General features: G+C 43.8%; 1 protein-coding gene across 1 annotated transcript in view; it reads left to right on the top strand.

Annotated features, from left to right (window-relative positions):
- Positions 1-12,383, top strand: part of SACM1L (SAC1 suppressor of actin mutations 1-like (yeast)) — a 101,945-nt gene that overhangs the window by 86,946 nt on the left and 2,616 nt on the right. The window contains exon 18 of the mRNA XM_018568859.1: positions 10,298-10,390. Coding sequence (XP_018424361.1) covers positions 10,298-10,390 — 93 coding nt within the window. The remainder of the gene's footprint in view (positions 1-10,297; positions 10,391-12,383) is intronic.

Below are 12,383 nucleotides of genomic sequence, written 5' to 3'. Positions count from 1 at the left end.
GGGGGGGTATAGGGTTTCAACAATATTTATGTCTTGTGTATATGCAATAGCCTATGAAGCAATGTAATGTGTATTATGGCTACTTTTTTTTGTTTTTTGTTAAACAAGCATTTTGTTTAATGTGTATGTATATAGATTGCTGCAGTCTTTTTCTTTTAAAAAGTTTTGCGTTTGCTTATTAAAAAAGCATACATAAAATATGTTAAAAGAAAAAGACTTATATTGCTCCATAATCTGTGCACATACACATTAAACATAATGCTTGTTTAAAAAAAAAAGGCTGGAGCCATCATACGCATTGCTTTATAGGCTATTAGATATACATAAAGCTTGTTGATGTGAATGAGAGATCTCAGCAACGCAGCACCAGCACTCGGAAGCCGCTGCCAATCAAAAGTAGGCGGCCTTGTACACGTCGGGCAGGCGGCGTTCTGACGTAATTTTGTAGTCCTAGCACAGGATTATAGACCGAGGATGGAGGCACTTGCAGAACAGAAGTTCCCCCCAGCATTCTGAACTCTGAAGATGTTAAAGAAACAGCAGCCCACAGGACTGAAGCAAACATGGATAACAGTAAGAAACAAATTGTAGCATTGATTTATTTAAAAATATGTGAGGGTTTAATATCACTTTAATAACATACACACATATACTAGTAATAAGAAGAGATTGAGTTTACTTCTAACGTTATCCACAAAAGTAGCAATTTCAGCATTAGGAGACTCTCAATCTCGATTTATACTATATATTTTTATTCCACAAAAATATCAACCAAAAACTTCTTGCATATACTCTAGAGCAGGGGTGGCAAACTCAAATTCATCGGGGGCCGCATCAGCAATATGGTTACCCTCAAAGGGCCGGTTGTATAGGACTATGCATCTACTCTTTATTATCATAAATAGTTGCCTCTGCATTCAGTTGCTACTGGTTTTAATAATAATTTAAGTAATAACTAGCCTTGAAAACATCCACAAGAAACTTTATTGGAGACTGCTCAGACTGCAGCAGAAATCCCTAATCTGGCGTTTTCAAGTGACAGCTGTCACCTAGTCAAGTTAATTATTGTGGAATCTGGCCTTGGGGCGGCAGGGAGAGTAAATCCCTGACCATACACATACCTTGTTCTTGCAGTCTTCTCTTCCCTTCTCTTCCTTAGCAGCGGGGGAGGGTCGGCGATTTGCATGGGCCGAGGCTTATTGATATGCAAATTACCTTGGCCCATTCATATGTTAATATCTCGGCCGGTACCGGGACAGTGCAGGCTGCAGGAACAGCACCAGCAAGCTCCGGAAAGAGTACAGAGTAGAGAGGGCTGGGGGAGGAGGTGTTTCTCTGGCCTCCCCCACCAGCGCCCTCTAGTGTCTACTGTGTGGTAGTGCCGGCTCTGCTCGCTACCACACAGTAGACACTGCTCTGCACAGAGTCGGCATAGCGGACCGGCCCTGGCTGCTGTGCGGGCCACATTGCAAGGTCCGGCGGGCCGGATTCGGCCCGCGGGCCTTGTGTTTGCCACCCCTGCTCTAGAGTTTAAAGAAAGGCTTCCAGAAAAGGACAGAGACTTCAAGCCAAGAATACAAATCTGATTAATGCTGAATCAGCAGCAGTGTAACTATGGGCAAAATCATGACATGTATGATGTATGGTGCTCCAAACCAAATGGAATATATATCAGGTCTTAAAATTAGGTAAATACAACCTCAGATGAACAGCAACACATAACATATTACATCGTGTCATAAATTTAAATTGTTTTCTATATGATTTTATCAGCCTCTCACATTGTTGTAGAGGAATTTTTGCCCACTCTTGTTTACAATGTTGCTTCAGTTCATTGAGCTTTGCAGGCATTTGTTTATGCAAAGCTCTCTTAAAGTCCCGCCACATCATTTTAATCAAGATGAGGTCTTGACTTTGACTGGTCCATTGCAACACCTTGATTCTTTTTTTTTATTTTTTTCAGCCATTCTGTTGTAGATTTGCTGGTGTGCTTGGGATCATTGTCCTGTTGCATGACCCAAATTCGGCCAAGCTTTAGCTATCGGACAAATGGCCTCACGTTTGACTCTAGAACCGTAGGTTATAACTGGTGGGCCGTGACCCAATAGTGGGTCGCAACTCCGTGTTCAGTGGGTCGCCGCGTGCCTTCCACTGCACTAGGTGAGAGACTTCTCAGCCTCCCCCTAGTGCAGCACTCTCAGTGCTTGCACCGAGCAGCCATTCAACGTATGCTGCCCATCCACAAGTGTCAGCTTGAGGTGGGGTGGGCTAGGGGTATGGCCGCATGGGAGCTCCATCCATACGTGCATTGCTTACAGCTCCCTCACGTGCCCTGTAGACGTGCCTGGACTGAAGTGACATCACATTCTGGACAGAGCACGCAAAGGGAGCTGTACAAGAAATGCACATATGGATGGAGCTCCGTCACAGCACCCCACACTGGACCCCAGGCAGAGGATCCACTCCAGTTCTCATAAGGTAGGGAGACTGGGTGAAACTTAAAGAAAAAAAAAATCATTTTTTTTGGAGTGTGTTTGTGTGTGAGACTGTATGTAAATATGTGAAACTGTTTTTGTGGTTGTGTTTGTCTATCAGTGTTTTTGAGGGCCCATTCACTCTAGTATAGTGCATTAATCACACATTCCCGTGTGGTTAACGCACCGTACCACACAATCGCACCTGCCACGCATTCTGGTGCGGGAAGCGCATTGCGTTGCTATTCATTTGAATAGCACCCCAAACGCACCTCCCACCCACAGTGCGATCGCCTCCCCCGGAATGCGTAGTACCGCAGTGCAGTGCAACTTAAAGACCACGGACAAATGTGGGTTCTGAGGTTACAGTTGAGAACCGCTACTCTAGAATACTTTGGTACACAGAGGAGTTCATGGTCGACTCAGTGACTGCAAGGTGCCAAGGTACTGTGGCTCCAAAACAAGCCCATATCATCACCCCTCTACCACCCCTCCACTTTGGTCTCGTCTGTCCAAAGGACATTGTTCCTGGAGTCTTATGGTTTGTTCAGATGCAACTTTGCATCTAAGCTGTGCTGTCATGTTCTTTTTAGAGAGGCTTTCTCCTGGCAACCTTTCCAAACAAACCATAATTGTCCAGTCTTTTTCTAATTGTACTGTCATGAACTTTAACATGCTGAGGACTGTAGAGTCTGATTTTTGTTTTTGCAATTTCTCTGAGCATTGCAATGACTGTTTCAATGTTTTCCACTTGTGCATATTCGTCCTCACTGTAGAGTGATTGACTTTAAATTGTTTCGAAATGGCCTTACAACCCTTCCCAGAATGATAGGCAGCAACAGCTGCTTTTTTAAGATCTTTACTGATGTCTTGCCTCCTTGGTTTTGTGTCAACACGCACAGGGCCTGATTAAGAGCATCATGGGCCTGGTGCTGAGGATTTTGGTGGGCCTTTTTATGGAAATGGCGATGGTCACCGGGGCCCTCTTCCTCCTGTCCGGGCTTTGATTTGTAGTCTCTCTACAGCTTGAAATCAGTGGTGGAGCGCCAGGGCCTGGTTGCAACTGCAACCCGGGTAGATCTGCCACTGACTCCAAGCTGTAGAGGGACTAAAAATCTTAGCAATACATTATACAGATCACGAGGTGCCCGGGGACAAATCTTTCATTAGCACCTCCCCACCCCCCCAGAAACCAAACCATAGTTCAAGTGTGATGCACACAATCCATGCAGTCTGAAAGATGGAGGGCCACAGACTGATAGAAGGGGGGTCCGGTAACCTGCAATGTCGGCAGTTACCAGGGTCCCCCAAGTGGCGAAATGCTAAGGCCCCGTCACAGCTGCAACTGCTGTGACCCTGGTAGTTTTGCCACTGTATAGAGGACTACAAATCTCATCAAAACATTATAAAGCAATGCAGAATGGCATGTAGTGATGTCTTTGGGTGGCACCGTGCAAATCCTAGGGTTGGATAAAGAAGATCACCAGCACACAATGGATGAGATAAATCCAAGTGTTCTTTTATTCAAAGAAGCATGTCACAAGTGTTAAGGAGCCAACGTTTCAGAACCACACAGGGTTCCTTCATCAGGTCAAACAGAGAGGTCACTATGTTTCCCCTGATGAAGAGACCCTGATTGGCTCAGAAACGTTGGCTCCTTAACACTTCTGATATGCTTCTTTGAAAAAACACTTGGCTTTATCTAATCCTTTGTGTGCTGGTGATCTTCATTGTTCAATACTTGAACAAATGACACACAAAACTGACAGCAATCAGGTGTTCCAGGTTAGGTGCCAGTGATTAGAAAACGGAAAACACTGTTCTGATGTTCCTGTAGTGGGTTCACGAGGCTTTCGCAATACTTAATGTTTACTGTGTTCTTTAATTGGCGGGCAACATGTTCTTGTCGAAATATGTTCTGTGCTCCCTATGGATATGGATGCTTCCTTTCCTCTTTTTTTTTTTCTTGTTGTTTTTGTTTCTGTCTATGCCTTATGTTTTTCTACTGTGCAAAAACTGAATAAAAACTATTTGATTTAAAAAAAGAAAACGGAAAACACAAAGCGCACAGCTCATCCCTATCATGCGTCCCCGCAATCCACACTCAGTGCACGGATGACTCTCTTCTAGAGTAATAGGCTCAAAAACTGTAGAACCAGCACACGATGATCTTCCAAAGAAATGCAAACTTTATTCCACGTGCATCTATACAAATAACAAACGCTGACGCGTTTCTGCCTTACTCGGCCATAGTCATAGCTGATTGTGAACTAACACCGACCCCACTAAAATAGCACGCCATGCAGAGCGGGGAGAAACACCAAGGAGCACCTGTATCTAATAAACAGTCCATGTGTTTAAATTAAAAACAAATGTGATTAGAACCTCCTTGGGAAGTATGCAGGTGGAACCTGTCTTTATTTCAACCTCAGATATCTGGGGTTTGTGCTACTTATGTGCATGGCATCATCATGCCATCATCACATTAATGTGTATTAGTTTAAATAGGCATGATGTCTGCTAAATGTCAATCATTGTTGAGTGGGTGTTACTGCAGTGATTGGCTGGCTCTGCATGACTCCTCCCACAGGCCAGTGTAGTGCAGGATGAAAAGACCAAAAATGGTCATGTGGCATGATGGCTGATTCCAGGTTTTTCTCAGCACCTTCACTGTGATCTGTCCTATTGGACTGAAATTTGAGGATTGTGTTTCTCTTATTTACTTAACATACAATGGACAAACCACCTCAGATCCCTCACTCCTCACCGCCACTCCTGACATTGCAAAGAAAGATAAGCAAATAGTAACATTAACCCTTAAAACCCTAACAAGAGTAAAAGCAGTTTAAACTGCAAGAAGCATTTTTTAATTATTTTTTTTTTTTAGCTTATGCTATGTGAATGGGAACATGTAACAAATATAAAATAGGTGTTATTCCACTGGGGCATGACAGAGAGAGGAATGAGACACTGGATAGGTGCAAGCAGAAGTGATGCTAGAGGCTGTGGATGCAGCGATGGTGTGGATACAGCGAAGACTGCGGATGTATAGATGGTGCAGCAGAGGCTCAGACTGTGGATAAAGCGAAGACTGTGGGTGTTGGAGAGGCTGCAGGAGCAACTGAGGTGCAACAGAGGCTGCAGGTGCAGCAAAGACTGTGGATGCCATAGAGGAGCAACGGAGGTGCAACTGAGACTGTGGATGCCAAAGAGGGGCAGCAAATGGAGGCTGCCGATACCGCAGAGCTTGACTGCAGGTGTATAGGTCACTAGGACTGAAATGCTATAAATTGGCTTCAGTAGCTTAGGAGAAAAAAAGTCTGATTCTATGATTGCGTGCACACTTTATGTCCTGCTGAAGTTTAAATGGCCAATTGAGCTGCATAGTATGCAGAAAGTGCCAATGCTGGATTGTCTGAGATAAGTAACTCTGACATTAACCTCCTCCTTTTTATGGGGTTCCCACCCATCAGGGACCTAATTTCAGAGGGAAGTGGCAATTAAATGTGCATACGAGCTGAGTAGCAAAAACATCTAATGCCAAAGTCTAGAAGCGTCTCTCTGGAGATCTTGGAATCTAAGATTTGCTAGGCCTTGTATTCCAGAGAGTTAGCTGCTCGAGCAGAACAACTGGAGTAGGGCAAGAGAATCATGTTAAGAACCACCGGCCTAAGAAGAGAGGCATGAAAGGAGTGGGGTATGTGGAGATGTGGAGGAAGACGCAGCTCGAAAGACACAGGATTGATCTTGGCCATGATTTTAACAGGACCAATATAATGTGGAGCAAACTTAGCAGAGGGATCACCAGACTTTTATCTCCAGGCTGGCAGTCAGCAAATCTTTCGTACTTGAAGGTGGAATTAAGCATGTGCTTTTGTGCCGGGGACCAAATTGCATTGAAAGAGATCTGCATTGTGGTTAGAGCAGGCACCTTTGCAACCGGTGGGATAGGAGCCGGGTGGGATACCTGCATACCATGCGGAGTTAAGGCCGAGGCAGGGTTGGGGTTAGGTGGGGCAACTGGTGGCGAGTAACTCTTAAGGCCTGTCTAGTCGTTTAGGACTTTAAATTTTGAGCCCTGCCATAGAATACACAAAAATAATGATCTCCTGAAGCTAGAATTAATGAGGTTATTATTGTCAACATTGACAAGGATTCCTCACTGGTGGCTTCAACCTCCTTTAGATGCAGTTGGACAAGGAGCAGAGTATAAGCGCCAGTGATGTATAGGGGCTTTCTTAGAACTGGACATCAATTTGAATGGAGAGGGAAATCATCCAGGGAGGAGGGTAATTCTCAACCTTAACACAATTAGTTAGTCCTTGCCAAAATGTGGCCATTAGGGCCTCATTGTTACAGGCCAGTTGGGCTGCCAGTGTCTGAAAATCTGTTGCATCCTGGAGGGCACAAGCAGAAGAGGAGGAGGCATGTCTATGTTTCTTGAACATATGGTGAAAGGTGACTTGGAACGTGGGTTACTCTATAGATACTAGCAGACACGGAGGTTGGTAGGGGCTAGGTAACTAGGTACTTAACCATCTGACAGGCACGAGGCACTAGGTAGCTGGAAGAAGCAGTGAGGCTAGAGGCCCCCGAGTGCAGAGATAGCTTACCAGAGGTTTAGACTGTGGATGCAGTGGTGACTGTGGGTAAAACCCAAAAGTGCATGTGGCTGCACGGTATGGAGAAAGTGTTGGCTCATGGGGAGGTAACTGTGACACATCCATTAAGATTTTTGTTGAATTATTGATTGAAAAAGCAATTTTCTTGTGTTTTTATTCAGTTATGTCACCTTTATCTGTAGAAACTGTTTGAATGAAGATCTAATGTATGCCTGTTGAAATAACTTAAAGTCAATTTCTATGGGGTATACCTACTTTTTCACATGACTGTAGCAGATGAATTAATATAAATTGTTTTTAAATAGATGGAATTTTAGAGGAGGGAGGAAATAAACTGGGAAGATAATTGAGGTATGGAGGAGGTGGCTGTCCGAGGAATGAGGGAAGTTAGAAGGATATTCTTTTTGCAGATGTTTTATGTACTGTACATACTGGATACAAAACAAGCGTTCTCTTTCATTGTATAACTTTTTACTAGCTGTGGTATTATTTCCAGTTAAACAATCAATCTGTCCAAATTCTGTGGACTAAAAAAACTTAGAAACATCACCATATATAACATTTTCAACATTATTTCTACATATTAAAACATCAGTCCATAAAAGCAAAAAATACAAGAAAATGTATGCTCCATGTGTATAACATATAAATATTTTGTATTCTTATTTTTAGACAGCATGCGGAACTATAGTCTGTTAATGTTTAGTTGTGTATCCGCTAAGCTTTTGAAATGGTCAGACAAAGACCCCCCTTCTCACTCTTCTTCCATACTGCTCAGTCTCGGGTTTCAAACTACCGCTGTTCTGTCTTGTTAGAAACTTCATAAATAATTATATAAATAGTAAAAATTATATAAAAAGAAAGCAATAAAAGCTGGCATAGCAGCTTTTGCAATAACAGTAGCAGTGAGCAGGGGCATTGTAGGTATGGTGAAAGACCCGAGGCACCCATGGGCACCTTGAGTGGAATGATGATGCAGAGCATACTGTGGGGAATAGTGGGTGTGGCTAAATTGCAGTAACAGTGGAAGGGGTATGGTTAAATAAAGACTGAGCCTACTCTACTCTGGGTCAGGAGCAAGTAGCGCAGTGAGTGCAGGGGTCAGGAGCAAGTTACGCACAGAGTGCACGGATCAGTAGTATGTAACGCACAGAGTGCAGGGTCAGTAGTATGTAAAGCACAGAGTGTAGAGGTGAGGAGTAAGTAACACAGAGGGCAATAATTCTGAATTTCTAACATTTCTCTTTGTGCAATTCACCACATGAGACACAGCTTAGTGTTAGTTTAATGACATACAGCTTGACACAACTTCATCCGCATTAGAGTCACCTGCATGTACCCTATCATGGGGCCCATAAAAAACAGTCATGAGAAGAGCCCACATTATTGATGGCTTTAACCTCCCTGGCGGTCTGATTATGCAGTATTTTTGAATGCCAAAACGGTACATTGTTTTTCATGGAAATGTGTTGTTTTATATTGTAGGCCTGTAATTCTTAGGAATAACTCACTTAAATCTGTCCAAACAAGAGTCTAGTAGACATCCCGGATATGATAAAGTTTGAAACACGAAATTAAAAAAATTATAATATAATAAATAATTATAAGAAATGATAATATAATAATTATAAACAATTATATAATTAAAAAAATGGTCCAGTAAATGGGAATTCTGAGGGGCGCTGCCTGATCCGTACCACAGTCAATAGAGTACAATAAAAGTGCAGGCAGGGCACTGGACAAAGCTCTAGGGACAAAATTGAAGTGAAATGGTTTGATACAGAAATGTAATCATAAAAGATTACATTGTATTGTGTGTATTCTGTGTATATTGCATGTTTTCACTTTTGAATTTCCCGCCGGCTCCGCCCCCCGCTGTGATGCCAAACACTAAACTAAAAGTCTGATGCCGGCATCGGCTGGCCGCGTACAGCAGAGGACACCGCGGGCTTGTATGGACAAGGTAAGTGACACTTTTGTGTAATCCTGAGTGTGGCTCTGGGTTACTGCTATTGGCACTGAAAATTAACCCCGAGCCACACTTGGGAATACCGCCAGGGAGGTTAAAGAGAACCCTGATCAAGATGACTATATCAGGGTGATACCAATCCGCCCAGAGGTGTCCAAGACTGAGGACTTGGTCCTACTATGCAAGCCAAGCCACACATACCTCACACAAGGGCTCTGGGAGGCAAAAGGGGCCGGGCACCGTGATCATCGCTTGTATGTGATATAATAGGTATGTCTCAAATGCCGCCTGCTTCTGGGCCTGCTTGCCATCCCACCTGTCAGATTTATTGTACAGAGCCGAGGGAATCACTCTGAAACTCAGCTCTGTGCAACAGGTCTGGCAGTTGGGTCATCAGACGGGGACAGAAGTCAGCAGCTTAATTAGAGACATATTAAGGAACAAAATGTCAACCATCAATGTGTCGGGACCCAGGGCATTTAGCAGCAGATGTGGGGCATGTGCACTGGGAACCTAGTGCTAGGGACACCCCTGGCAGTGACTTAAATTAGAACTTAATTAAAATGGATCCATAATATGCAGATGTGCACAACATATTTGCCCATTATGGTAGACTTACATCTCACAGTGGCCTCCTCCATTGATGGAAAGGCCATACTCCCCCTTGTTGCTTCATTGCTGAAGTCTTTTGGTCTTCTTCCGAGTCCAGACTCTGTCCTGAAACCTATGGCATGCCAAGGTTGTACACTGAGCTGTGCATGTGTGATTGAATTTACAATTAGGAAAAAAGTTCTAGCATTCAGGGAGTAAGCATTTATGGCAGAATAGGCAGAGTGTAAGCATTGAAAAAATAGTTCTGCTTTAATCAATTATTATAATAATATAATTGATTAGAAATTACATAGTATTTGAGGTTGAATAAAGACATATGTCCATCAAGTCCAACCTATTGTGTGTGTATGGGTCCCTGTGTCATCTCGTTATTAGGAGTACCTGTACCCCTGTATATTACCGTTTCTCCGGAAATCGTCCAAAAGCTTCTTGAACGATTCCACACTATTAGCTGAAATCACTGCTTGTGGCAGTGAGTTCCAGACCCTAACCGCGCGAACTGAGAAGAACCCCCTTCGCCCCTTGTGTTTGAATTTTTTTTCTACCAGTTCTACCAGAAATATAACATTTACATTTGTTTTATTGTCTTGAATTGAAAGATTGTTTTTTGTTTTATACAGGATTCAATTGACTTGTTTCTTGGAAATTACACTGTTGAAGAAACCTATTCTTCTAGTCCTTTACAAGTGCAGAAAGATTGGAAATTCTTGGCAGTAAGTAAAAGCCACTACATTTTGCAGACCATATTCTACATTTTGTAGACCCAATTCTGTCTTTCTCTTGTCAAGCTTGCTCTTTATGTTTTTATCAAAGGCAATGTTTACTCTTACTTTAAAACAAGCTTCCACTAAAACTTGCAGTGGTAATTTAATTCAATCACAGGTAGATAGGTGTTTTAAAAATAAATTACAGGTACAAGAGGCTAGTAATAATTGTGCTAGTTGGATGGGAGGGTCTTCTTACATCTGACCACCAACGGATGTATCTAGATCCCTTAAGAATTTAGGGTTTAAAACCCATTCCTACTGTGTTGATGAGCTTTTTTGTTATTCTTACGAAGTCATTGAAGATTTCCTTTTTTGCATCTTGTATCCTCATAGGAATGAAATGTTCATCAATAAATGTTTCTTCTAACCTTAAAAGTATTTAAAGTGGAACTCCAGTCAAAATTTTTTCTAGTGTTAGATACATTAGGAAAGAGGTTAAACCTAATTTTTAACTGCAGGTGTTGCTCCCACTAGGGCAGCGGTTCTCAACCTGTGGGTCACGACCCCGTCGGGGGTCGAATGACGATTTGCCCGGGAGTCTCCCACTATTAGATAGCGGCTCCCGGCAGCCCGGGAGAGAAACACTTTCGAGCAGAGTAAACCTTTCCCTGCAATCGTTATTTTATTTTTTTTTCCCTGACATCGGGGGCCGCCTATCTATTGCACCCGCCCTCTGCTGCTGCCAATCAGCAGAGGGGGGCCTGCAGTTCTCCATCAGGTCCTCTTCTAGTGATTGACAGCAGCAGAGGGCGGGTGCAATAGCTTGTTTGCTATTGGCTATTGCAAAGTGAAATAGCCAATAGGAATCTAGCTATTCATTCCTATGGTGGTTTTTTTTTTTATTCTGACGGCATACGCCAGTGGTTCTCAACCTGTGGGTCGCTGTGTGATTTCTGCTGTGCTAGGTGAGAGTCCTCCTCAGCCCTCTCCTAGCGCAGCAGTGTCAGTTCTCCCACCACACCGCCAGATGTCGCTGCAGCAGCCGCGTCATCCCTAAATTTTACCGTTGGGGGTCACCACAACTTGGCAAATGTTACCAAGGGGTCCCGGCCCTAGAAAGGTTGAGAACCACTGCACTAGGGGGACAAAAAGGGAAGTAAAAATACATTTCTACAAAGTGAGGTGGGAATTCCACTTTTGACAGTTGTCACACTGCAATAAGTGCCCCCCACTGTGAGATTTCTCAGCAATAAAAACATAGCAGTATATTGTAGAGAAACAATCGTAATGCAACAACTATGATGTAAACGCCTCTCCTAGCTCTGGCAGAATCTACCCTTCTATGGGCAGAAGCATCCTCCTATCTCTGTCGGCGATTTACTTAAAAGGGACCTTAAACTCTCTAGCCGACTTCCTCAGCAGGAAGCGACTCCTTCCTTCCGAATGGTCCCTAAACAAGCACATTTTCCGGTTACTATCGGGAAGATGGGGTACTCCGACGGTGGACCTATTTGCCACCAGGGAAAACCGGAAGGTAGATGTTTTCTTCTCCCTGTGTCCGGGGGATGGGGCTCTAGGGGTGGACACCTTTGCTCACACCTGGACGTTTCCTCTGGCATACGCTTTTCCTCCCGTCAGGCTGATAACCAAAGTCTTGCTGAAAGTGGCACGGGAGCAAATGACCATCCTCATTGCACCCTGGTGGCCGAAGAGACCTTGGTTTGCGACTCTCCAGAATCTCAGCGTCAGTCCTCCGTGGATTCTTACGCTGGTGCCAGACTTATTGGCCCAGGGCCCAGCACGCCATCCACATCTAGAAACCCACCGCTTGGTTTCTGAAAGGGAAATCCTGCTAACCAAGGGGCTCTCTGAGAAGGTTGTGTCTTCTCTTCTCACCAGTAGAAAAGCTACCACTACCGCAATCTACAATAAGGTTTGGAAGACTTATTCCTCCTGGGTCCAGCTTAATGACATGATGGGGAACCCAGTTCCCATAGCG

This window comes from Nanorana parkeri, unplaced genomic scaffold (genome assembly GCF_000935625.1).
Source record: "Nanorana parkeri isolate BGI_ZX_2015 unplaced genomic scaffold, ASM93562v1 scaffold1255, whole genome shotgun sequence".
Lineage (NCBI taxonomy): Eukaryota > Metazoa > Chordata > Amphibia > Anura > Dicroglossidae > Nanorana > Nanorana parkeri.
The sequence above is the reverse complement of the archived record's forward strand: the minus strand, read 5'-3'. Positions and strand labels throughout refer to the sequence as shown.